Genomic DNA, 25458 nt, shown 5'->3' on the forward strand with positions numbered 1-25458 from the left:
AAACAGCAGGCGGTCACATTTCACACCTCCTTATACAAGGTTGCATCCTGCCGTGTTGCAACACACACGACATGTCGTCAGTACTCTTTTATGATCTATTACAGAACTCTACTTTCTGCTTCTCCTTTGTTAAAAAAAAAAAAAAAAAAGGCCAACCTGTCTCGGGAACTTTAACATTTCATGGCAGCTGGAGAGTCCAGTAGTCTAGAGGCCTGGTTCTAGGAACGATTGATGATCACACAATGTTAAAAAATCTAATCTTATCACTCCTCTATAACCCAAAGGGATCAAGCTTTCGAAATATCACCCCATGCATGTGTTAATGAGACGGGCCTCAATCCAAACAGCCCTGAATCCTTGCCTGCAGTGACTTCTAGTGGAGTAATTAGGACAGGCAGATCATTTCACAGGAATCAGTTGGGGGTTCAATGCAAGAGCCCTGCTCAAGGGTGACAGTTACGACTGCGGTGACTCAAGTGCACACAGTAGCACATGCAGCGGTAACAAAACAATCGGACACAAGTTTTAAAATACGTTGACGTTTGCCCTTTTTAATTCAACAGAGTATTGCTGCTGCTGGTGGTCATTTGTTCACAATATTCACACTGTGCTGCCAAATACAGGCTCGTCAGTGCCCAAGCTGCCATTCGTTCTCAGCGGTATTAATACAAGTCCGACAAAATAAACACCAATACTTTACTATCCTATGAAGGGATACATTAAAACATGACTCCAATCTTAGCCAGTTTCAGTGCAGCCATTTGTCACATGAGCAGGCTATGTGAATCAAAAAGTGATCTAAATGACAGAACGGGGAGGTAATGACGTCATTTATTGTGAAGTTTTTAAAAACGAGCCATAAAAAATAAAAGCCAAGCATTCAATAAAATGGGGTTGCAGACCTAGGAGAAACATGACACCATCACTCATATGATCAACAGCTGTCAAGATAAACTAGCATTCCCAAGAGCTGGCTTCCCATTGTAGATATAACCGTGGCTGTTGACTAACTTTCCACAATCAATAAAGACATCTCCTGTGCCATCACAAACACTCACACATGCATGTAGCAACATGTTCTTCACATTCAGACACTGTACACAGTCGGCCAAACACATATACAAAGGGAGACGATCAACAAGTACAATTAGGAAAATTTCAATTAGACTCCGGTCAGAACAGATTGAGGCCAAGCCATCTGGGCTATGGGAATGTTCCAAATCAAAACAGAAAAAGTTGAGAAGCATATTCATAATGAAGCCATTTAAAAAATGGGATCTTACCATCCACTAATTTATACAAGAAATGCTATTGATGGTAAATTAACATGAATTGCTATAAATGCAGTAATAGGATTAGAAGTCGCTTTACTAGAAGATCTTGTGGTGAACACTTGGGACAGTGGAGAAGTGGTGAGGTGATTTAATGAGAGAATCTGATCAGCAGTTTCCAGGGTCAATGTTCTTGATTGGCAGATGGACAGAAGGAAGGAAAAGCTTTGGAAGGGGAGGAGTGGAAGAATAAGGGGCTCAACCCTGCAGTCCATTCCACCAAACAGCAAAGTGTGAGAAAGGTTGTTGTTCTTTTCACGTTTTTTTTTATTTTTATTTAAAAAGGAGATGGGTGATGGTCACGGAGATTGCAGTTGTAGCACGGCGTCCCTCATGGAAAAACTCAAGATTATTTTAAAACAAAAACAAATAAGAAACTTAAAAAGAAGAAGCCCAGCAGCTATTAGTTGCTGTCTGGGTGAAGTGGTTTCCTGTCTGTCTTCTCCTCCTCTCATGCTCAAATTATGACATTTCCATTGTAGCCTCTCACTGTGTCTGAAACACAAAATGCTGTTATAAGAAACATAGGTCGCATGTATGAAAATACTGTGGGTTTTCCCCCTTGACACAACAAAACTAGAGATTCATTGTCTGTGCACGCATTTTTCACACGCATCCGCTCATCTCCACAATGCCCTTCCAATCTGCATTAAGGCCCCCCCACCCTGGCTGAAATGTGTCCTACCTGGCCAGGCTGAGGGGCAGCTGCCTGTCCTGGGGCCTGTCCTGGCTGGCCGTAGTAGGCAGCCTGCTGTCTGTAGTACTCAGCCCAGGCCGCGCTGTAGTCCTGCTGGCCTCCCGCTGAGGCTGGGGCCCCGGGGGCTGCAGCTGGCCCTCCGGCCCCCGCCGCCGAGCCTCCGGCCTGGGCTGGGTAGGGGAGAGAATAGGCGGGCTTATCGACATGGTACCGCACCCGTGGAGCGACCCGACGTCGGCATATTGTCGATATCCAAACTTAAGCGAGCTGTAGGATCTTTCGGAGCAGTTCTACGGGCATGCATAAAGCCCTCTTTGACATGACTTGGAAAAAGGCTCTTCAAATAAGTCTAAGTAATAGTCAACAAACCGTGTTCCTCACATTTTGTTTTCTCTCCCTCGTTTGGCTTGAGCTCTGTTGCAGTGGCTAGGACTCACCCATCTTCTTGTAGTACTCTTCCCAGGCCTTGGTGTAGTCCGGCTGTCCTCCGGGGGTCTGGCCGGCCTGGTCTCCAGGCGCCTGGGCGGCGGCCGGGTTAGCGGGGTGCTGGCCTGGCACGGCTCCGCCGGGCTGCTGGTAGTACTGGGCGTAGTAGGCAGCCCAGGCGGCGTTGGGGTCCGCGGCAGCTGCCTTGCCTAGAAAAGATGGCAGTTGGAGTGAGGTCCTCATAGGGGTGAGCTTTCCCTGCTAGTGGTCTCTGCTTGGAAACCAGAGGGGGGAGAAACAGAGACAGGGTTATCAATCACCGGCCCCGACACGGGACTGATCTGCATTCTCCCAGCGCAGACTCTGCACTGGTGCTAAAGGCAGCAGGTTCAAACGACTCCCGTTTGTGACCGCTGCTCTGAAACGACTGGGAGGGCCGAGGCGTTGTCCTAACTCCCAGGCTAAGCCCCGAGCCTCAGTCTGTGCTTAGCCAACGGTCTTTTCAACGTCAGCAGTCACAAAAGAGTACCAACGTATGCAATATCAATATCCCAACAAGCGAGTAGTAGCTCCTCATCAGACATGCCACCACTTCACTAGCAATAGAGTCGGGTGGAAGGTCGTGGGTCACTCACTGGGGTCATGGGGAGCCTGAGGCTGCCACTGCTGGTAGGTGTTGCCCCAACCCTGTGGGGGGTACTGGTGAGGCCCAGGGGGACCCCCACTGGTAAAAGAAAGAAGAACACGTTCATCATTTAGGAGCTATACATTTTCCATAGACTGCAGTTTACAGTAGACTGCAGTTTGTCGTAATGGCATATCTCCATGTACGACATTAATCCGCGACATACATTCAGAACTCCTCATTTCCCTTCATTTTCCCGTCTGACGCTTATCACCTAAATGAATGACGTACTGGGAAATATGGTGCTTAAATATGTGTGTGTGATAAAAACAAGACTCACTGTGGGCCAGGGGCCCCAGGGGGTCCAGGGTTGTAGGGGTTAGGGTTGTAGGGCCCCATAGGACCAGCTGGGCCCGGCCCTCCAGGACCTGGGCCTACAGGACACAGAGGACCCTGGAAAAACACAGCAGGAAGCGGCAATCAGAACCCACACTACTGGGAGAAGTAGTGACAATCCACCGTGACAGAATACCAACACACACAATAATCCATCAGCTTGAGAGAAGAAAAAAATCCATCCATAATCATCTCAATGTTGAGTCTCCGGGGTTTGTTTGTATCCCTATCACACTAAACGGCCTATTCTAGATGAATACGCTAGAATGAACTGTACCTCGATCTTGTCCTCAATGAGCTGCTTGGCATGGTCAATCTGCTGGGGGGAGCCCCTGATGACAAAGAGCTTGAAGTTGGGGTCCCCGTTGGGCGGCGGCTGACGGGAGATCTCCACGAACGCCCCCGTCTGCTGGTTGATGGACTTGACGTTCTCCCCTCCCCTGCCGATCACCAGGCCACACTTGTGGGCTGGGATGGAGAAGGTCATCTCTCCCCCGGGGGGGCCCCAGCTGCCCTGACCCCGGCCACGGCCCCTGTTCCCTGGGGGCATGCCTGGAGGACCAGGGGGTCCCTGGGGAAGGGGAGGAAAGCAGACTGTTACATTGCAGCTCATGCACGGTGACTGTCTGTTATGACTCATATTTAAAGGCATTCAGCTCCATTTCCTGGATTTAGATTGTTCAGCTGTAAATACTTACATTTAAATACATTAAATAAATGTTCTGATCTATAGCAGCAGCAACAAGGCTGTTTCATACACCTGTGTTGGAACAGCACCTCAGTAGAGTGTGGTTATTATACATGTTTATCCATGATAGAGCGAGCCAGCCAGAGAATATTAAACAGTGTGTGTGAGAGCAGAAGAATGTGTGTGTGTCCTGCAGAGGTGACTGGTGTGTTGTCGGTCAGCACACACCCCTTGCTCCTCCTCCCTGACCCGGATGCTCTGCAGCAGTTCGTTGATGATTTGGGCCGCGTGGTCACAGCGATCAGGAGGGCCCATGATGTGAGCTATCTTATCAGGACCTGTGCCGTCATCTGAAAGGGCACACCAGTTAGGCCAAACACCAGTAAAAAAAACAACAACAAAAACAACAACAACAACAATGTGACTTTCAACAAGAACCTACGCACCGCCATCAAGTCATACCTGGTTTGAACTGTATCCTAACTCCAGCATCATTTTGAATTTTCTTAATCATCTCCCCACTGCGTCCAATCACCACACCCACAGAGTGTCGAGGCACCGGGACCTGACCAATCAAACGAGAGTCATTTTGTCACTTACAATCCATTCGGCCTTTGGCTAATCGACTTCTCACCGACTCAAACACACTTACGTCCATGCCTCCGCCTCCTCCCCCCCCCATGCGGGAGCCGTACTCGCCCCTGTCTCCGTAACCGGGGTGATCCCTCTCCCTCAGGATCTCCTGAACCAGCTCCTGGGCTTGCTGAGCAGTTCCATAGGACAGAGCAGATATCAGGGCACAAGCACAACGCTAACTGCTGCATGGACTATTGCTACGTGAGCAATACCGTCACAGGCTGAGACTAACTGGGATGGGAACGACAGTCTTTAGATCAATGGTTCTCAACCCTGGTCCACGGGCCTTGTCCACACTAATAGGTTTTAGTTTGAAAAGGCATTTCTTTCCATTCGGTTTTGGCCTTCCGTCCACACAGACAGCGTTTTTGTCAGCGAAAACTGAGCTTTTTGAAAACACATTCCAAAGTGAATCAATTTGAAAACCCTGCTTTCGCGTTGTAGTGTGGACTGTGAAAACCGGTCACTACTTTTGAAAACAATGACGATAAAGATTAAATGTCACTCAGTTTGTACACAGTAATAAATAACTAAACACACCTAGAAGGAAAATGACGCATGTGGAAGCTTCTTAAATGTTTGTACAAAGACAAAAGCATTTTCATACGTTTTCGTGAGGATGAGAAACTTTTGTAAAACACTAGCGTGGACAGGGAGCATTTTGAAACAAACACACAATTTTCCGATTGCATCCGGATTATTGTAGACAAAGCCTCAGGGACCACATGCCCTGCATGTTTTTAGATGTTCCCCTGCTTCAACACACCTGATTCACATGAATGGGTCGTTATGAGGTTTCTACTGAGCTGGATAACAACCCTTTCATGCGGATCCGGGGCGCTGGAAGAGGGAAACATCTCAAACATGCAGGGCAGGGCGGTCCCTGAGGACCAGAATTGAGAACCGCTGCTTTTGACGCTTAAAATCAAAGAAAGAGTCGTAAATAAATATTGAAATATTTCGGAGAAACCCTCCGTAAACGCCCCATGGGCAGCCAGTGTACCTGGACTTTGTATGGTTCTCCGATGATGCGCAGGGGCTTGTCCATGTCGGGTCCCTGGGAGGCATCCTGGATTAGAATCATCTTCACCCCAGCGCGCTCCTGTGAGCACACACAGACATGTTCAATTAAGTATTGCAGTTGCAATACTTGCAGTTATAACACACACACACACACACACACAGCCAGTTCCCACTGCCCCAAGAAAACACCAATCATTGGGTTCTGTTGGTTTGGTGGGATGTGATATCCCACCAAACCGTCACTGACATGCCTGTTGGCGTTTGTTGGGGCAGTGTGAAACTGGCGGTTACTTTTCCAAACATTCTAAACCCAAAAGTAGAATATTTGGTGTTTGTTAGACATTGTTGGGGCGGTGTGAACTGACCTTTACACACCGAGTCTGGAACATTCCTCTGGCTCCGTACCTGTAACTGTTTGATGGTCTCTCCTCCCTTGCCAATGATGAGGCCAGCCTTGCCAGCAGGGATCATCATCTCCTGCACAGAGCCGCTCTGCCCATTGGTCGCCTCGTGGAAGGAAGAGGGAGGCGTGCCCCTCCCTCGAGACACAATCTCGTCCAACAGCATTTTGGCTTTCCTAACCAGGGATCAAGACAGCGACCGTCTCAGTGCAATTACAAACAAGCAGGCGGCTGAATAAAAACAGCTAATGCTAATTAGAAGGGGGAAAAAAGAAAGGGGGACATATGACATAACTGTTGACAAACATGCAATAAGCATGCAGCTGTGGTCCGGCACTCACTGTATGGAGTCAGGGGACCCTGTGAGGGAGACGCTCCTCTCTGGCAGACCTCCACTGTCTGAACACAGGCCATAGCCATTAATACTCAGCACAGGGAATATTCAACCGATCCAACCACAAAGAAAACCTTTTAGAGGTTAAACAATAACTTTATTACCAACGCTGATCAAATAGGCTTTTGACGTGGGCAGGGCCCCTCGGACCAAAACGAGACATACCTGGAGCTATCTGAACCTTGCAGCCCGACTCCTGCTGGATCTTATTGATCTGCTCTCCTCCCCGGCCGATGACTGGGGGAGAGGAGAAGGTTACTGTCCACGCTCAGTGGGTCTCTGAGAATTCTGCAGTTGCTTCTGTGGTTCCATGTTCAAAACCTCCAGCATAGACAAAGGCTGACGTGCTGATAGATGTACTCACTGAGTCCGACCATGCTATCAGGAACGCTGTACTCCTCTGAGGTGGAAGAGGGTCTGCTGCTACTGTCAGGGAGAGAGGAGCAGGTGGAGATCAGACACAAATCATACCTACGCTCTGACTTTTACAAGGGAAATGCAAATATTAAGCATTTAATACATCAGGTGTTGTGAAAACACAGACTCGTTACCTTTGCTGGGCAAGAGCGGCCAGTTGTGCTCCAATAGCTGTGAGGAAGGGGGAGACAGCAAGAGGATTCACATGAAGAAGAGGACATGACAAAGACATTTCATATAAACATGAGCACCAACCGGGTTGCTGTGAGTGACTGGCTAGTGCTCAAATATGAAATATTTACAGTTTGAATACCGCTGTATACAAGAAAGGTACTACTTACATAATGCTGTAGCTGAGTCAATATCACTCTGTGTAGCCATCTTCTTACTCTCCGGTTGATCTATAAGAAATAACATGATAGATTTGAAAGTTGACTACTGTTCCGTGTGTTCTGTGTACATGCAAAAAGAATGAATCTTAGTTACCTGGGTCTTCCAACTGTCTTTTTTGTGCAGAGAATGGAAAGCCATCAGATGCATTACTGTTGTTCATAGGGGGCACTCCGGTATCGCCACCAATCTTTGCAGCAATCTGGTACACAGAACGTAATATCTTCTAACGAAATGTGTATGCACAGAGGTAGCTACAGACAGCCGGGACATATAAACATTTAACTTTTAATGCGTTGATTTCAGGTCGAATTATCATCTGGAATTGGCAGAATCTTGCAATACGTAGCTAGCTAACTGGCTTACCTATGGGTTACCTGCTGACAGCTTTGCATTTGTAGGCAAGGGAGCACGCTAACTGGCTAGTTTGCTTGTTAGCTAGCCTAGCTAGCTAGCTAACAATAGCTGGCAACTACACTATAACACATGCTCTTTAGAACAGAAAGGTACCCTCAGCTAGCTACATCGAAGAATTGCCTAAATTCAATCAAGCATAATCTCCCTTTTAGAATGCTGAGGCTCTCGAATTACTGTAGCTAACTAACTGCTAGCAAGATAGCTATTTGCTAGCTAGATAGCACAACGACACCCTCCTCCCCTTCTCACTGAGTTGCACTCACGCGCATACTAGCAACCCTCCCCTTCCCTTACCTGCCGGGCCCGTTGTACGGCGTCGGCAAAGGCATCTTTTTTTATTCCTCCACCGTTCCCGATTGCTGCCTGACCGCCGAGAGCTGACCCGGCCCCGGGTGGTGGTACCGCACCGTACTCTGACATGTTCGCCAAGAGAAAAACGGCGGTGAGAAGACCAAAGTTAAATCACTGTTTAGGCCAGGGTAGAGCTGCGCAGGAGCGGGAAGTCGAACGGCCAAGATTCGGGGAGGAGCAAGGCAAGGGAAGGAATCAGAGATTGAAGGGCGGGCGTAAAGGTTCATTTGAGTTATCTTATCTACGTCGTAAAGTCAACTACACAAATTTAGAAATTATGTCATGCTAAAAGTACATTTCACAACATGAAAAAAAAAATTCCGTCTGTCTTAAAGCTCTGTTATCATAATTTAAGGATGTCATGTCAACCCATAATAAACCCACCGTGTTCAAACTTGTCACAGTAACAAAGCAGTGACGCATTGACCCTGTCACTTTTCAAACGTTATCATAATTTATTATGGTTTGCAAAAAGTATTTTGCAGACTTTAGTAAATTTGCTGCCATTGCCAAAAACATAACATCTGTTTATGTCGTCTATTTTCGTGATTGGTTGCGCCGGTAATGTCAAAGGTTAGCTCACTGGGCATAGGTGCACTCGTTTTTGTAAACTTTGTTTTCCAGTTGGGACTCCTGTGAACGGAGTTTGCTTCATAAGAGGCTACATGTCGCGAATTGTAGAGAAAAGCTAATATAATGTATCTCTAGTTGTTAATTTACTAGTTACATAAAGATTGTATATAGTTGTTATATCTTGTAAGGTCCACCCCACCAACCCCTTGGACAGTGGAAATGGTGAAACCAGAGAATGTCTAATATGGAACAACGCGTTATTGACGCCTTGCGTTATTGGGGACACCCGGCGTACAAAGCGTAGGTACTCTGAATTTGGCGCTCTTTGTATAGACAGTACAGGCGCGTTTTTTGAGAAGCATAGACAGTGACCAGTTTTCAATTTTACGAAGCATTTGGAGTTATTTCTTACACATGCATGACTTTATTTGCATGCATAACTGGTTTTTAGACACAATTTTGCTGACAATATTTTTGTTATAGTTAAGTATTTTGAGCAGCTAGTTACTATTGACTCAAGCCTTTAAGCTATGACACTGCCATAAATTGCTTGCGTCGCTAGTAGTAGCTAGCTAGTAACGCTAGATAATAGTTTCTTGTAAATGTAGCCTCTTTACCTGGCAGCAACATAACTGAACTGTACATAATGACAGTTGCTATCGTGACTTTGTCTAGTACATTGGGATTTATTGAATTTATTCGTCACTGGATGTGCGCGCGGACATTATAACTGGCAAGTACTCTTTGGGTCACGCTCGTGTACTGTACAGTACCATTGTTCTGCTGTCACTTAGCTCGCGAAGGCGCTGACTTGTTTTCCAAACCTGTTCTATTATTTTGCTTGTCGGATGTGACGAATATTAAGCAGTAGTGTAGACCTGGCTAGCTTGCACTTCCAGCTCCAGTTTCTAGACATTAAAACAACGAAACAAACCATTGTCATTATTATAGGTCTGTTGAACTATGGCTGACGTTGTTGCAATGGCATCTGTCATTGAAGACTTTGAGACTCAGGTATGTATGTTTACGTCATTGATTTGGAGCAACAGTGCGTGCTCAGCATCCATACTGAATGGGCTAGTGCATGTCACAACATTGAACTTAAACGTTGGTCAATGTTGGGATGAGGAATATGGGCCACACATTCTCTGTGTACATTCTCTTTTCCACAGCCATGCAAGAAACCACGCAAAAGTGTGGACACTCCAGCTGTCAAGACCATCACAAACTACTTTTCCCCTGTGCCAAAGTCGATGGAGAAACCCTTCTCTCCCCCTCGGTCCAACAACATCGTGGACTACTTCAATCGCAAGACCCCACCCGAAAGAGAGAAGGACACCACCGCAGAGCAGTCAAAAGAAAACCAGCAGGGAAACGAGTCCCATCAGGTTGTTAGCGGCACGGAGAAGACTGTGAAGCAGCCAGTTAAGCTCCCCAAAAAACGGGGGAGGCCCTGCAAAGCTGCTAGGCGGCTCCAGGAGAAGGAAACGGAGGGCTCCACAGATGAGTGTGTGATTGTTGAAAGCCTCGGCGATGATGGAAGCTCCGGGGAGATGACAGTGAGTGGCTCTGGCATCTTGGGGAGTGACACAGCTGCTCTGTTGGCCCAGGTCTGTGCTGACGCTTGTGTGGATGAGGACACCATAGGAAAAAAACGATCGGGAACTGTCACTGCACAACAGGGTCATAAAGAGGAACCTGATCAAAAAGACTCTACGTCTACCAAGAAAAAGTCAGGGAAATCCGCTGACGGTTTCGTCGCTAAAGGACCCCCCGTTGACCAGGTAGAACGTGCCCAGCCTGCTGGGATAAGAGCAAGGAAAGGGAAAGCTAAGCAGGAACAGGAGCAGCACGATGGGGAGGAGTGTGTACCTGAGGTGGAGGAGGCCGAGCAGTCCTTATGTGACGTGAGCATGGAGGTGAACGTGGATGAGGCATCTCAACTCAATAGCAGCACCATCACCATCTCTTTCGAGGACTTCCTGCAGAGTCAGGACCGAGAGGAAGACGAGGGGAGCAAGAAAGATGGGATGGAGGACGAGAAGAGCAAAGACAGCGTGGAGTCGAGAGAGAAAGAGGGAGATGTGGCGGATGTCCCCAAACCAGCTGGTTGTGAAGGTCCTCAAGTGTCTCCCAGAACCCTCACCTTCCAGGCAGAGGTGCACGCCATCTCCCTTAACCATGAGCCTGCCAGGGCTGTGGAGAAGAAGGTGGCCTCCATCTTCGCCAGGAGGAAAGGGGAGGGGAGCCCATTGGAAGTAAGGCCTTCCTCTTCTCTGCATCCCCAGCCAAGGCCTGAGCTACTGCCTATCCCCAAACGGAAGTCTAATGTGGTTCTCCAAGAGGAGGACCTGGAGCTGGCAATGGTGGAGTCTGATTCCACACCCAAGTGCAGCCAGGCCGAAAGAAAGCAGTTCATGAGTGCCTTCAAGCAGCCCAGCCAGGAGGGAGCAAAAGCCAAGCTAGCTAAGGGACAGGGCAAGCAGAAGCAGCCTGCAGATAAGGTCCCAGAGGAGGCTGGGGATGAGGGAGCTGACAGGGACATCTCCAGTGTTCCTGCAGTTGAACAGCCCAGTGATGGCGACAAGGAGGAAAAGGGAATGAAAAAGAAGCCAGGAAGAAAAGGGAGGAAGAAGGCCCAGAACGAGAAGTCCTCTCCCTCACCTGCCACACAGGCAGAACCCGACCCCAAGGAGACAGGAACTCAAGAGGCAGAAGAAGAACCGGCAGTGATGCCCACCACGTCCACCTCCACCACCACACCAACAGTCAAGAGACCCAGAAGAAAAATCCCCCTCAGACCGGTATGTGTAGCCAAGGAGGCTGGGACTTTGAACCCAACTCGAAAGACAAAAAGCCGTAAGAAGGGTAACGATGCCGGGGTCCCCCCGGACAGCCCGGCCCACATGTCAACCCCCAGGTCCAGACACCAGCCAGTGTTCCTGGCTCAGATGGTCTCCCCTCCTGACGAGAAGGAAAGTCCCATCAGGTAAGACGTTAACAATTGACCATTTAGTGTCTGTATGTTTTGTTGTGAAAACATATTTTGTCATGTTTTGTTTATATTGATGTATATTCCCGTTAGGATGAAATTCACACGGGTCTTTCCAACGCCTGAAGCCGTTAGTGACTTTGAAATACTGAGTCCTCCTGCTAATAAGGTAAATGTTATGAGCTATATGAAAAACAAACTGCTGTGCACATTTGTATTGTATTAACAAAATGACATTACAGGTGGCAATAAACAATCATTTTTGTCTTGCTCAGGGATCAAATGCCTCTAAGAAAAGAAAGCAGGCCAAAAAGTTGGTAGAAAAAGCCAAAGCGATACAAAAGAACAAGAAGGATACCTCAAAGGATCGGGGTTCTTTACGAAGGTCTTCGCGGAGTCATACCTCCACCATAAGGAGCTTCTGTGAGAATGAGGTACTGGAATCAGATAACAAGAAATAATTATATTTGAAGAGGAGGATATTTCTGTCTTAATTTGCCTACCTTTCTGCAAACTGCTTTAATTAATCAAAAATTGTCTTTTTGTTTGTGTGCAGGAGTCTGTGGTTTGCTTAGAGGAGGGGCAGAGTGACTCTGCACAGACAAAGAGAAAATCTCAGAAACGGTTACGGAGTCTTAATGAGGTTTTGGGGAAACCTGCTGCCAAGAATCCAGCAGGTATTTTGTCACTCTTACAAGGGTTCCACTGGAAATTCCCAATGAGCATAAAGAAAGCAATCGTTCGGAATGTTAAATCGTGTTTTTAAAAAAATTTTTTTTACTTGAATTCTTTCCAGCTTCCAAAGCCACCCCATTGGTCCTGGGTAGAAAGGCACAGAGGGCGTCGACAGGCATATCCATATTTGATGAAAGCAGGTAGAGACAGAGAAAAGCATGTACATGTTTCTTGTGAACTCAGTGCCTTTACGTATGCCAAACTAGTTCTGTCATTCATATCATTTCCAACATTGTAGAATTCTCCATGCACTGACACTCCCATACTAACCTCACATGGGGTCTTCTCCAGCCACGAGGGCTCGGAGAACTCCCAGGATGAGGAGCAGTTAAGAGCACGCAGAGAGTTCCTGAAGAGTGGCCTTCCTGAATCCTTCAAGAGGCAGATAGCCAGAAGTGTTGCCTCCCAGGAGGCCTACTCCGTCTCCTGCTCCTCCTTCCAGCCCACTGTACACGTCCTGCAGACGCCACAGGGTGAGTTCGATATGTTCATCGGAAATTCATTGTGTGGCTTGCAGCAATTGTCACACAAACGGACAACTACGATACCTACAAAACCCCAGCACCATCAACAAACAACAGAGCACCTCAACGTGACACATGTCACCAAAGTGCTTTACATATTACAAGGATCCTCATACAGGGGTCCAGTTATTTTTGTTACCCAATTTGTCGAGAGTCGCACAGCCCTCACCCCCTTTTTTGTCTTGTGATGTCATCTCTATATAAGACTTAATGGGTAGGTACTTCAGAGGAGCTTTGTTGTCATGGTGACATGTTGAATTTGAGACAGCCCCCTTTGTGTTTATATTGACAGATTGCTCTCTCTGGACTCTCCCGTGGCCTGTCACACCTTTACTACAAGGCTTAAAGGAGGTGAAAAGCCTCTCATCGAACCCTCTCCCATGTGTACACACTTCCCCCTTCTCTAAGACTGTGCCAGTGTCTCGAGTCCATGCTAAGGAGGTAAGTCCAAACGTTGTATTTGACAAGGGCCCAGGAGGTTTTCTCTTTCGACACCCGGTCATGCTCAGTATCTGCCGTTCTCCCGGGCCCAGGGCTCCGGCTGGAGGGAGGAGATCTCTCAGAAGGCTCGTCAGCTGCTCGCCGAGGAGATCAGCGCGGCCAACCCTCCCTTCCCGGCACACAGGTTCCTCACTCACTTCCTGAAGAGGCGGGCCGATCACCTCCAGCCGTGCGCCACCTCGGGTGAGAGGGGAAGATGAAAGAACTCATCATGACAGGGGGGACGGGACGACGACTATATTTTCTGTTTGATTCGGTGTAATGTCAGCTGTTTGTCGTAATACTTCCTCTTGTCTCATGATGCTGTAGAGGTCCCGCTTGTGCCCAAAGCCCTCGGCGCCCCTGCATCTGTCGAGGCGGTGGGGGGGAAGAGGAAGCGGGTGGATGAGGTGGTGGTGAAGGTGACCAAGAAGCAGAGGTCCAGCAGGTCTGAGGGGGAGGAGAAGGGCACAGAGGCTCCAGGTGCTGCACCCACCCCGGAACCCCAGCCCCCCAGGAGGCGAGGGCGGACCAGGGGGGCTGACAGACAGCAAGACCCCTCAATAGAGACCACGCCTCTCCCTCCTTCTGGAGACATAGTGGTGGTTCTGGACGACTCTCCTGTGTCAGAGGAGGCTGGGAAACTAGGTGAGAAACCTGCCCTCGCGAACATTACAGGGTTTCCCGCAGCACTTTTCAGTCAAGGCGGTCGCCAAAGCAACGCACGTCGTCTTTAATAGCGATATCCGCCGCGTTACTCTGTCGTGTTTTCTCACTTCCACTCCAAAACGCCAGTCTCCCTTCTCTGCAGAACGCATTCGTCTATCGCACACACTAGCTCTGTCTCGGAAGTACATCTATTTACGTTTGTTTCCCGTCATTGTAAATGTCATTCGACCGTGTTGGGTGACTTGCCGTGTCCATGTTTCAACAGACTCGATGAAGGAGGACGTGTTGTGGACCGAGAAGTACCAACCGCAGCACTCCAGCGATGTCATAGGAAACACCGGCTCAGTCAGGAGACTCCACAGGTAAAGGCGAGCGCGTCTCCTCTGTACACAAGGACACACGAGTCACCCCGGACGATACAAAACAGTGATTCAGTGGGCTTAGACGCGCTAATTGGACAGGCATTTCGGTCCGGTATCGTCCGCCTAAAGTTCGACTGAACCGCCCTACCTTGCAGTTGGCTCAAGGAATGGAAGCTCCGAACCGACCGAGAGGACAGCAAGGAACAGAGGAAGCAGAAGGAAGGAAACAGCAACGGTGAGAGCCCATCCACTCCGGGATCTCCCAACTGAATTTGACTTTTGTTCATGGACGGTGACAGGAACTGTGTGTGTGGTCCTCCCAGACTCGTGGGACTGTGGGGAGGACGACTCCCAGGAGGGTGAGGAGCTGACGTGTAACACCCTGCTGATCAGCGGCCCCACAGGGGTGGGCAAGACCGCCGCCGTCTACGCCTGCGCCCAGGAGCTCGGCTTCAAGGTCCCCGTCCTCCCTCTGACAAACCACACGTACACACGGGGGCCCGGTTACCCCCACGTGGATTAAGCCGAGTCCTAGACGAAACGTTTTCAATCCAGATCTTCATAGAATTTTACTCTTTAGGACTAAGCTTAATCCATGTTGGGGAAACTGGGCCGAGAAGATTAAGGTCACTGTTGGAAAGGTTGTCAAATCTTCTGTCTTGTTTCTCGATATCATTTTTGTAAATGCGTGCCTGCCCGCCCACCCACCTCCCTCTAGGTTTTCGAAGTGAACGCGTCGTCGCAGCGCAGCGGCAGGCAGATCCTGTCCCAGCTGAAGGAGGCCACCCAGTCCCACCAGGTGGACATCCAGGGAGTCAACACCCACAAGCCCACCTACTTCAACAGCTGCTCCGCCCGGCTGGGCTACTCTCCCAGTGAGTGGAGAGCGCACTTCATACCCCCAGAAAAACGCGTCTTGTTTTGTAGTTAGAGTTTATTGACTTGTTTTAAAGAATCGTTAAGTAGGGTGCCATGCTAGCATGCAAAGGGATGAGAAGACTGAGAAGAACAAAGAATAAAACTCTTTAAGCGCCTTAGTAGTTTTAGTCTTAACAGTTGTCGTCTCCATCCCGCCCCCCAGGGAAGGTGAACACCCCTCGTAGGGTGGTGTCCTCCCCCAGGAAAGTCCCCCAGTCCCCCCGCGGCCCTAAGAGGGGAGGCCTGGCTCCCACCTCCCTGGCCAGCTTCTTCAAGATGGGACGACCCCCCAGCAAAGAGCCCGCCAACCCTGACAAGACTCAGCCAACAGGTACGAGTCACCTTACGTCCTGTAGAGGGTCAAATGGCCCTTTTGGCTCTCCGTAGGTCTACGCTGTGTATGTACCCCACCGCACCTGCTGTCTAGTCAGACACGTCATATCCCTCTGTCTCTACCTCAACGCAGTTGCTCCTCATAAGGCCCCCAAACCCAAGGAGACTGCCGCCAAGACCCTCAAAGAGCCCCCGCCAGCCGGCAGCGCCACAGAGCCTCCCAGCGAGGAGAACAGCAAGAAGACGGCCACGTCGCTCATCCTGTTCGAGGAGGTGGACGTCATCCTGGATGACGACTCGGGCTTCCTGGCCGCCATCAAGACCTTCATGGCCACCACCAAGAGACCTGTGATCCTGACCACCAGCGGTGAGAGGACCAGGCCCACGGGGGCCCTGGTGGTCTTGTAGATAGAAGTGTAAATACGGAGCAGGAGTGTCGTCTTTATGTGCCCTTATGCTCTTGATGGTATTCTGGAACAGTTATCTAATATCTATCTCTTTTTTTGTATATATATATATATATATATATATCTTTTTAGATCCAAGCTTCAGTACAACATTTGATGGATTCTTTGAGGAAATCCATTTCAATACTCCATCAGTGGTAAGAAATCCACTATGGTCAACACCGTTTGCTGAGTACCGTGTAACTAACCCCGTAAACAAACAAACATGGCTACCTGAGTGATCCAGGCTAGCCCACCACAGCGGTGATCCTCATTCGTTTCCAAGTGAACAATCACGAGTGTGTGGGCTGCTAACGGCGCGCCTCCCCTCGTCCGTCCAGGTGAACGTGGGCAGCTACCTGCAGCTGCTGTGCCTGGCTGAGAACACGAGGACAGACCCCGGGGACGTGTCCACCATGCTCAGCCTCAACGGCTGTGACATCCGCCAGAGCCTTCTGCACCTGCAGTACTGGACACGCAGCTCCGGGGGGCGCCCCGCTGCCTGTGTGCCCCCACGCTCGCTCGGCACAGGTACTGACGCGGGGAGAGAGGACATCCTGGAAGGCAAACTCCCGGGGAAAAAAAACGTTGGAAAAACAAAATGGCCGTTTTGACACCTTTTTTTGAATCGATTTTCCGTAGTCGTCATGTTGTTTCTGCTGACTGTGTTCATCCGCAGAGTCCCAGGCGAAGGCCGGGGTGGAGGTAGAGGGGGCGGCAGGCGGCGGCGTGTGCGAGGAGGTGGCCCTGCCTCCCTGTGACACGGGCTGCACTCAGCAGATGCTGGGACTGCTGAATGTGGAGCCAGACAGAGATGTGCTGGACATGCTCACGGTTGGTGTTTTTTTTTTCCCTCACGAGGATTCACTGAGATTTAAAAAAATATCTTTTACAGCTGTGCCCTGGCCAAGTCGGGCATGAATATATATATATATTTTTAAAGCCCATTTAAAACACAACATTAGGAAATCAAAACACAGCAGCCATATCATCCAGTGCCAAAAAATAACCAAATAAATACAGCTGCAGTAATGACCCTCCCTGTGGTACATTCAGTGTAGGATCAGGTGAGGGGGCCTGACACTGTCCCGGAGTAGGAGTCGTGTTAGACCATGGCCACACAAAGACAAAATAAGTCCAATGATATTTACAGTATATGACACCTCAGGGAACAAGCCTAGCGTAAACTTCCAAACTTAAATATGCGGTTTGTTCTGTGTGGACAACCAAAACGAAGTTAAACGCTCATACATCGGTTCGGTGTATACGTAACGATGATAAAAACAAAATCAACTAATAACAACACGTGTGTGTGTGTGTCCTCAGAGCCAGAACGCAGCAGAGCCAGGCTGCCTGGAGGTGCTGAGGGCCAGCCGGAGGAGAGGCCTGGACCTGCTCTACTCCAACATGGAGGCAATACTACCCCTCCCTGTCACTCACCTGACCATCACGGCACCGAGGAATCCACAAGCGCTCGGCAAAATCCAGGACGTGCCTTTCGCCGAGCCCCTGGAAGCGGCCAGCCTCGCCCCTGACGGCCTGCCCCCTGTCGGCCTGCCGCAGGCGGCAGAGGGCTCGGACGGCGGCAGCCCGTTGAAGCGCTCCTCCGCCATGAAGAGGAGGAAGAAGAGGCAGCATTGCCTGGAGGACCGGGACCCCTTCCACTCCGACTCGGACTCTGGCGACGCCTTCCTGTCCCTGCGCGAGCCGCACCGCGCCCCTCAGGCGTCCCGGGTACCGGAAGACGCCTCGACGGACGTCCAGGAAGAGAGCGGCGGCGGCACCGCTGCTCCCGTGAGGGTGAGAAGGGTGCCGTTAACCCCAGAGCAGAGGGTGAAGAGTGAGCCCGTCTCTCGCTGCCTGAGCTCCCTGGCTGAGTTTCTGGACCACATGTCGTTCCTGGACTCCTCCCTGCTCCACCCAGCCACGCGGCCAGGGGGCGCCAGAGGCTCGCTGGCGTTTGGCCTCGCGAGCAGAGCAGAGGTGAAGGACGGGATGACAGACGAGCCCAGGGAGGAGTGCGATCGAGGGAGCTGGGCCGAGGGAGAGAGCAGGCTGGAGATCCAGGCTATGGTGGAGGCTCTGAGCTTCCAGAGGTGTAGACGAGGGGTGGAGGTGGGATTGACCAGGGCCCAGGCTCTAGGGGGGGAGCTGGGAGAGGAAGCAGTGAAGGAGCTCTCTCTCCCGGTGGCCCCTCACAGACAAGGCTTCAGCCTCACCCTGGACCTCCCCTGTGAAGCCAAGTAAGTCCAATTACGGTTCCAATTCCAAAATATTGTGTTCACTCTTTAGCGATGGAACGATGACAACATGTGGCGAATGAAGAGGAATGATCTGGCTACTGTTGCTAAAGGCTGTGTTCACTGTCTTATGTGTTTCAGAGTGCTCCAGGCTAGGAGGGGAGTGATGGACACCTTCCTGTCGGTTAACGGGACCCTGGGGAACCGACGGGCGGTAGCCCTCGACTACCTGCCCACACTACGAGCAATCTGTAAAACGGAGACACTGAAGGAGCAGGGCAAGACCAAACGCCGGTGAGACCACAGGCTCGGGATTAGAAATCGGGGGGGGGGGGCAGGGGGGGGAAGACCTGTGAAGTTATACTGACACGGGTTCATGGATTGAGCTCATTTCATGACGTACGACCACGTAAAGCTTAGATGTCCTGATTGTTTACGTCCCTGTCCTCCTTTTAGATTCCTCCACTACCTGGAGTCCATCCACCTGGGCCTGCCCAAGAACACATTACAGCACCTGGCCGAGGGCTTCCCCTGAACCAGCGGTCGCCTGGAGGTGTTGCCACTGGAACTCTATAAGAGCATGGCAAGTGCAGGAAGTCCCACACGGAAGGTGGTCTCCGTTCTCTCTCTCTCCAGCGTCCTCCTGCCCGTACGGCCCCAGGCAGCAGCCCTGTCTTTTAACACGCTGCTCATTCATCTCAGGACGGGGTGCAGTCAGAGTGGATTATGGGGGCCGTGGGCTCTTTGTGTACCTGACTTTGATTGCTAACAGAAGAGATGAGATTGAATCAGTCCTCTCGTCAGGTGCCTGAACCTGGGGCCGTACTGACAGCTCATTATGCATTTGTACAGTAATTATTAAACGGTAGTTGTGTCTTTTAATATGTGGGAGAGATTGTTTTAGGGATGTTGTTGCGTAGAAACGGAAACGTTTCTAAATGCTGTAATAAATGAGGCTTTGCTGGTGGATGCAATGGTGTATCTTTTTTTGTATTGGTGCTTGCATGAAGTTAACACACCTGTACAGTATAAAGCACACGTGTAGAAATGATTGGCTTGTATAAATATTGTTTCTGTCAATACTAACTATTTTTTATTAATGCACTCTCGACCTCACTTGTTGCCCTTATGATTGTGTGGCATCTCTATATAATTTCATCATGAATCACAATGTTATTTTGAGTTAATAAAGTTTTCACGTTTTAGCATTTGGTGTATTTTGATTTAATTCTTATTGCTCTACATTAATAACTTTTTGCCTCGAGGTTGTCTATGATATTGCAATGACCAAACTGGTGCAACAGAAGAAAAAAAATGCCTAAACGTTGCGCCATGTTTTTGTAGTGTTCAGCCGTGGGAGGTATAAACCCCGGGGTATTCGGTTAAAAGAGAAAGACGCTAAGAGTTGATTGGCATACAGTCGTACACAAATTCCAGTTAACTAACTGCTTCAAATTAGGTCGTGTGGAGTGCAGTATGCACCTAGGATTTCCAATACCACACGTAGCATCTTTCATCGCAAGATAATGGAAGGACGGGAAAGAAACAAAAAGATTTTACAGGAATTAGTGAAACTGCCGGACAACAGTCATTGCGCAGACTGTGGCGCGCCTGGTGAGTGTGCGTGTGGGAAATAATCGATAACAAGTTGATTGTTGAATTACTTCAATCTAGCAACCAGCAATTATTGTAATGTATATACATATATATGTGTGTGTGTAAAGGATGCGGGTCAATCTAAACATGAAGTAAAGTAAGCTGTTCTAAACATCCAACAGAGCCAGAATGGGCATCGTGTAAACTGGGAGTGTTTGTGTGTCTAAAATGCTCTGGGGTACACCGGAACTTCTCCGGTCGCATCAAATCTATAAGTCTCGACTATTGGGAAGATGATTTGGTCAAGGTATGGAATAATACAGTTATATTCTGTAATTTGTTGGACCTTAGTTTTCATTACGTCATTCTGATGTACTCTGATGTACTATGTTTTTATGGATGTTTATTGGGGTGTAACTGAAGTTCATGAAATCCAATGGAAATGCGACTGCTAAGGTCGAGTATGAGAAATCAGTCCCGGTGTACTACTACCGGCCCCAGAAAGATGATTGTGCGTAAGTATTGCCTGGCACCATTGGCTGAGAAAGATAAAGTATGCATTTTTGAGAAGTAAGTCTTGCTGATTTGACACTCCCATGTAGAAAGGGGAAGCAAACGGTCTTGTATAGTTCTTGAAAATACAGAAGTTAAGCACTGATTAAAATGTAGTGTAATTGTATCAGTAACATATTGGCTCTCAGAAGTGTTTTGCCCCAGATGTTCTGATTTAAAATGGCCTATTTTATACGTTTATTCACAATGCCTTGAAGCTCTGCAGGCATGTCATGCCTGGAACAATATAAGGGGATCTCATATCAATTAACATTTTTCCAGTGTCTTGAGGGAGCAGTGGATTCGAGCTAAGTATGAAAGGATGGAGTTTACCGGAGTGACAAAGTATCCACCTCTGGGATATACCACAGGTGAAGAAGTGTCTCTATGTCTCCTTAAAGTCACATCAAAAGACATTACACCTCTTACACCTACATTTTTGCGCACTACTTTGCATTTTGCAAAATATTTTAACTATTGAACTACTTCCAACTTCTAGGTGCAACTAGATTCTTCTAGGTGGAGCTACTTGAAAAACCAAACATACAGGAAAGACTACAATATGTAGTGCATGTTATTGGTTTCATTCCAGGTTTCTATGAGGGAATGCTGTTGAAGAAGGGGAAGGTGAATGGACAGTATCTGAAGAGGAAGTTTATCCTGTCACAGGCAGAATTCACCTTGACTTACCATAACAAGGAGGATGTAAGTCAGCTTTATCTTCCTTCTCACACTCAAGAGATGGGTGTGTTGAGTCCAAGTGTGGTGAAGACTTCATAATGAAGCATCCGCTTGTTTATCTTTGCATCCATCCAAACAACTAAATGGAACTCATGGAAACTTATGTAAAAAAGTTCAAAGTTGTTTTCTGACTGGACATCTGTGCATTATTTTGTTTTATCACCAGGAGTCCAAAAAACCTAAAGCATGTATCCACATAAAAGATCTGAATGTCACCTTCCAACCTGACAAGATTGGTCATGCCAATGGACTTCAAATCAGCTACCTGGTGGACACCCACACTAGAAACCTTTATGTCTACCATGAGAGTGGTGAGGTGGGTCCGATCTTAAAGGTATCTAGTTTAGGGATTGACTCTATGCTACACAGGTGGTACAACAAGGGCATACCAACATATTGTTATGGAAACCTCTTCTAGTAGTAGTAGTTGGTACTTTATACATCCTCAAGGGTAAATTGTGCCGTTCCAGCAGCCAATATAAAAACAAGAAATTGAAAAACAAAATGAATATAAAAACAGGTCACCAAAACAAAGTACACAGTATGCAAAATACAAAGCACACACATACAAAAAAACGACGTACAAATATATAAAACATTGAATACAAATATATAAAATACCTGTTGCATAAATACACATTGGCTGTACATTGGATAAAACACAGGGTTGTTAAACAGGAATATACAAGTGCAAAACGATTTGATCATTCTTCCCTGCAGGAGATTGTCACTTGGTTCAATGCCATTCGAGCTGCTCGCTTTGCCTACCTAAAAACAGCCTATCCCACAGGAAGTGACAAAGAAGTAAGTGCTCTTTCATTTAAATTCTTCACAACACTGCGTATTGTACAGTGTACATCTATCTGAAATAGACTGTATCAACTACTTCTTCAAAGGTGCAATGCATTTAGCCCTTTCTTTCCCAATCTACTGGTTTGCAAATAAGAGCTGTGCAAAATGTTGTCTCTTGAACCAAATTTAGCCATTGACAACAATGTAATTCAAAATAAAGACCGTAGTTCTTTGTTTCTTTAAATTTCTTTGAATTTTGACAGTTGGTTCCCAGGATTACCAGAAACTACCTTAAAGAAGGGTACATGGAGAAGACAGGCCCTACGGTTGGAATTTCTGGAATGTCACACACATAAAATATTACCATTTGTTACCAATTCAGTATGTGTTGAGATAATGTGCATGTGTCTATGAATGTTTGGATAGCAATTGGAGCAATTCAAGAAGAGATGGTTCATCTTGGATGCCCAAGAAAGAAAGCTCCTCTACTTCAAAGGCCAACTGGTAGAAGAATCAGTTACCCTTATCCTTTTCAGTTCAAGCGATTATTCACAGACCAAATTCTACACACACCAATGGTATATAAAAACTGCTTGTGCGTATGTGTTTGTCCAGGATGCCACGGAGCAGAAGGCAGTGTTCATCGGCACGGAGAGCAGCGGCTTTTCTGTAAAGGAGAGTCTTCCAAAGGGGGCCAGAGGGAACAAGTGGAAGTATGGCATTGTTATGGAGACCAAAGAACGTCAGTTTGCCTTCCTGTGTGAGCGGAAGGAGGAGCAGAAAGAGTGGATGGAAGCCCTCAAGCTAGTCATGGCGAAACCCATGCAACCTCAGGACTACACCAGTAAGAGCCAGCACACAGCTCAGCTTACACAAAGTCAAATGTATTAGTGGATTCATTAACTAAACAATAAATGGAAAGTAATGATGACTATAAGTAAATGGATCTTGTTTCAGCTGAAGCCAACCTGAAAGGATGACGGAGAGATGTACAAGAAAATACTACTGCCACTGCTGAGCCACCTCAAACCAGTTACACTTATCTATCCCATGGAACAATGGGATTGTACTGGATTATTGTACTTTTGGTTACATGAATCAAATGACACCATCAAATGCTGTTGTTAGTATCCACCATTGCATCACCACAACTTACAGTTGAGCTGAAACCAAATGTAGCTCTGAGGATTGTTGAACTGTTGAGACTGTTCTATAGTAACTAAAACAGCATGATACATAGGTCACTGTGGTGGTAAATAACTTACTGTGCACATAATTAATCAGCAAACTTCAGATATTTCATAAATAAAGTAATTACTTATGAAAAGCAGTTTGGTTGATCACTGTATCACTCATTAACTAATTTTATATACAAAATACAGTACAAAAATAATCTATTCAAAATGTATTTGTTGATATCGAAGTCGTGTATTTTATTTACAGCATTGACCATTTTTATGTTGCTGTTTTTAACAAATGGCTCTAGGCGGCAATAAATTGCCTTTGTTTACTTCTGCCTGGCTACGTTTGACAGTTACGGCCTGCCGTAGTTGCCGGATACTGGAGGTCAGCCGGAGGAGGTGTGCGTTGAAAGCATCTACAGCGAAATGTCATGAAAGTACCGAAACGAGAGGAATTAACATAACTTCAGGAATTGTGTACATCAAGCACCTGTTGACTGTATCACTGTTGGGAGGGAAACTAAAATAGTTGAAAGGAGAACCAAGCTCCAGAAGAATCTTTAAAAAACCTTCCGTCCGGTTTGTCCTACAAAGAGCCGCCGACAGTTGATAGTGCGAGGTGCACTGCGCAGGCCTGACATTGCATTAGCTACATAAAAGATTGCTGTGTCGGACGGCACCTGAAATTGCAAATGCTATTTATGAAAGACTTTGATTTGTGAATAAATAAGCAGTTGCAAAGATGAGAAAGGACGTAAGGATATTACTCGTCGGGGAGCGTAAGTACCCTATTTTATCTTGCCAGCCTGCTTTTGGGGTTTATGATTACTTGACATCATTAGGTAATGCTAACTTGCTTGCTAGCATTATGCTGCATTAGTTAGCTGGATGGACAATTTAATTAATCGAGCTAATACAACATTGAACTTGCGTATTTATATTATTCTCTAGCTAAACTAGTGGACTGTCGTTAGCAACCGGTGCTTGTAATCGGCAGAAAATTAGGGATGTTCATTGTACCTGACTTCAGTATTAAAAGCATTTTTCTGCTCAATGTTTTGCAGGAGTGACATTTTAATGCTTAAAACATTCGTTTTTAGTATGTTTTAGCGCTTTTCTTAAGGTACTGAAATTCACAATGTAGACATTTTTGTCGGTAGGTTTTTCTGTCTCTGGTGACCTTGCTCAAAATGCAGCTCATATGTTCCCCCTATAATCCAAGTTATTGGAGTGACACTCCTCTGATGGTAGGAAATGTGTAAAAGACAAATGTCCGATAACAGTTATGGGTTGAACTCGTCCAATTTTCGTGTTTGCTTTCTGTCTGACACACTCAGTTTATCATCAGGACTATTTTTATAGCAGGATGGTGAGATGCACATTACAGCACCTGGCCGAGGGCTTCCCCTGAACCAGCGGTCGCCTGGAGGTGTTGCCACTGGAACTCTATAAGAGCATGGCAAGTGCAGGAAGTCCCACACGGAAGGTGGTCTCCGTTCTCTCTCTCTCCAGCGTCCTCCTGCCCGTACGGCCCCAGGCAGCAGCCCTGTCTTTTAACACGCTGCTCATTCATCTCAGGACGGGGTGCAGTCAGAGTGGATTATGGGGGCCGTGGGCTCTTTGTGTACCTGACTTTGATTGCTAACAGAAGAGATGAGATTGAATCAGTCCTCTCGTCAGGTGCCTGAACCTGGGGCCGTACTGACAGCTCATTATGCATTTGTACAGTAATTATTAAACGGTAGTTGTGTCTTTTAATATGTGGGAGAGATTGTTTTAGGGATGTTGTTGCGTAGAAACGGAAACGTTTCTAAATGCTGTAATAAATGAGGCTTTGCTGGTGGATGCAATGGTGTATCTTTTTTTGTATTGGTGCTTGCATGAAGTTAACACACCTGTACAGTATAAAGCACACGTGTAGAAATGATTGGCTTGTATAAATATTGTTTCTGTCAATACTAACTATTTTTTATTAATGCACTCTCGACCTCACTTGTTGCCCTTATGATTGTGTGGCATCTCTATATAATTTCATCATGAATCACAATGTTATTTTGAGTTAATAAAGTTTTCACGTTTTAGCATTTGGTGTATTTTGATTTAATTCTTATTGCTCTACATTAATAACTTTT

General features: G+C 47.5%; 3 protein-coding genes across 9 annotated transcripts; 2 read left to right on the forward strand and 1 right to left on the reverse strand.

Moving 5' to 3' along the window:
* Window positions 1-523: 523 nt before the first annotated feature.
* On the reverse strand, window positions 524-8374 carry LOC146253474 (far upstream element-binding protein 2-like). Of its 5 annotated transcripts, none has more exons than XM_084676734.1 (18): window positions 8136-8370; window positions 7521-7626; window positions 7376-7435; window positions 7169-7205; window positions 6982-7040; window positions 6783-6854; window positions 6565-6622; window positions 6228-6399; window positions 5803-5901; window positions 4816-4926; window positions 4626-4728; window positions 4392-4513; window positions 3753-4046; window positions 3420-3532; window positions 3090-3178; window positions 2466-2663; window positions 2017-2198; window positions 524-1826 (listed from the first exon to the last, which is right to left on the reverse strand). In XM_084676734.1, exons 1-18 carry the CDS (start codon window positions 8259-8261, stop codon window positions 1818-1820), a joined length of 2010 nt encoding a protein of 669 aa, XP_084532860.1. In that variant the 5' UTR covers window positions 8262-8370; the 3' UTR covers window positions 524-1817. The 5 variants fall into 5 exon arrangements, with proteins under 5 accessions (XP_084532860.1, XP_084532859.1, XP_084532861.1 ...); XM_084676733.1 differs by having other exon boundaries at window positions 6982-7043; window positions 8136-8369; XM_084676735.1 differs by lacking the exon at window positions 8136-8370 and adding an exon at window positions 7791-8071 and having other exon boundaries at window positions 6982-7043.
* A 504-nt stretch (window positions 8375-8878) lies between these two features.
* On the forward strand, window positions 8879-19666 carry atad5a (ATPase family AAA domain containing 5a). Of its 2 annotated transcripts, none has more exons than XM_084678150.1 (23): window positions 8879-9065; window positions 9717-9779; window positions 9938-11754; window positions 11851-11926; window positions 12033-12191; window positions 12314-12434; window positions 12554-12632; window positions 12784-12965; window positions 13309-13457; window positions 13550-13700; window positions 13827-14144; window positions 14431-14527; window positions 14683-14762; window positions 14851-14984; window positions 15246-15402; window positions 15609-15776; window positions 15912-16145; window positions 16318-16382; window positions 16566-16755; window positions 16904-17058; window positions 17551-18467; window positions 18606-18758; window positions 18921-19666. In XM_084678150.1, exons 2-23 carry the CDS (start codon window positions 9729-9731, stop codon window positions 18997-18999), a joined length of 5532 nt encoding a protein of 1843 aa, XP_084534276.1. In that variant the 5' UTR covers window positions 8879-9065; window positions 9717-9728; the 3' UTR covers window positions 19000-19666. The 2 variants fall into 2 exon arrangements, with proteins under 2 accessions (XP_084534276.1, XP_084534275.1); XM_084678149.1 differs by lacking the exon at window positions 8879-9065 and adding an exon at window positions 9092-9498.
* A 189-nt stretch (window positions 19667-19855) lies between these two features.
* LOC146253476 (arf-GAP with dual PH domain-containing protein 2-like) lies at window positions 19856-23458 on the forward strand. Of its 2 annotated transcripts, none has more exons than XM_084677769.1 (11): window positions 19856-20078; window positions 20243-20367; window positions 20484-20575; window positions 20895-20983; window positions 21205-21317; window positions 21520-21687; window positions 22074-22157; window positions 22409-22471; window positions 22572-22649; window positions 22761-22989; window positions 23103-23458. In XM_084677769.1, exons 1-11 carry the CDS (start codon window positions 19991-19993, stop codon window positions 23123-23125), a joined length of 1152 nt encoding a protein of 383 aa, XP_084533895.1. In that variant the 5' UTR covers window positions 19856-19990; the 3' UTR covers window positions 23126-23458. The 2 variants fall into 2 exon arrangements, with proteins under 2 accessions (XP_084533895.1, XP_084533896.1); XM_084677770.1 differs by having other exon boundaries at window positions 21520-21669.
* Window positions 23459-25458: the final 2000 nt, after the last annotated feature.

This window comes from Hypomesus nipponensis, chromosome 17 (genome assembly GCF_054491055.1).
Source record: "Hypomesus nipponensis isolate SF chromosome 17, ASM5449105v1, whole genome shotgun sequence".
Lineage (NCBI taxonomy): Eukaryota > Metazoa > Chordata > Actinopteri > Osmeriformes > Osmeridae > Hypomesus > Hypomesus nipponensis.

Excerpts from the sequence above, each read along its gene's own strand:
- LOC146253474 (XM_084676733.1), bottom strand. The coding sequence starts at position 8,261 with ATGTCAGAGTACGGTGCGGTACCACCACCCGGGGCCGGGTCAGCTCTC. Across the intron at positions 6,623-6,782 it reads CAAGGTTCAGATAGCTCCAG|ACAGTGGAGGTCTGCCAGAG; the intron begins GTATGTCTCGTT and ends GCCTGTGTTCAG. Across the intron at positions 6,400-6,564 it reads GGGTCCCCTGACTCCATACA|GAAAGCCAAAATGCTGTTGG; the intron begins GTGAGTGCCGGA and ends ATCCCTGGTTAG.
- atad5a (XM_084678150.1), top strand. The coding sequence starts at position 9,729 with ATGGCTGACGTTGTTGCAATGGCATCTGTCATTGAAGACTTTGAGACT. Across the intron at positions 11,755-11,850 it reads GAGAAGGAAAGTCCCATCAG|GATGAAATTCACACGGGTCT; the intron begins GTAAGACGTTAA and ends TATTCCCGTTAG. Across the intron at positions 16,146-16,317 it reads TGTGATCCTGACCACCAGCG|ATCCAAGCTTCAGTACAACA; the intron begins GTGAGAGGACCA and ends ATATCTTTTTAG.
- LOC146253476 (XM_084677769.1), top strand. The coding sequence starts at position 19,991 with ATGGAAGGACGGGAAAGAAACAAAAAGATTTTACAGGAATTAGTGAAA. Across the intron at positions 20,576-20,894 it reads CCCCAGAAAGATGATTGTGC|TGTCTTGAGGGAGCAGTGGA; the intron begins GTAAGTATTGCC and ends ACATTTTTCCAG. Across the intron at positions 21,318-21,519 it reads CTTACCATAACAAGGAGGAT|GAGTCCAAAAAACCTAAAGC; the intron begins GTAAGTCAGCTT and ends TTTTATCACCAG.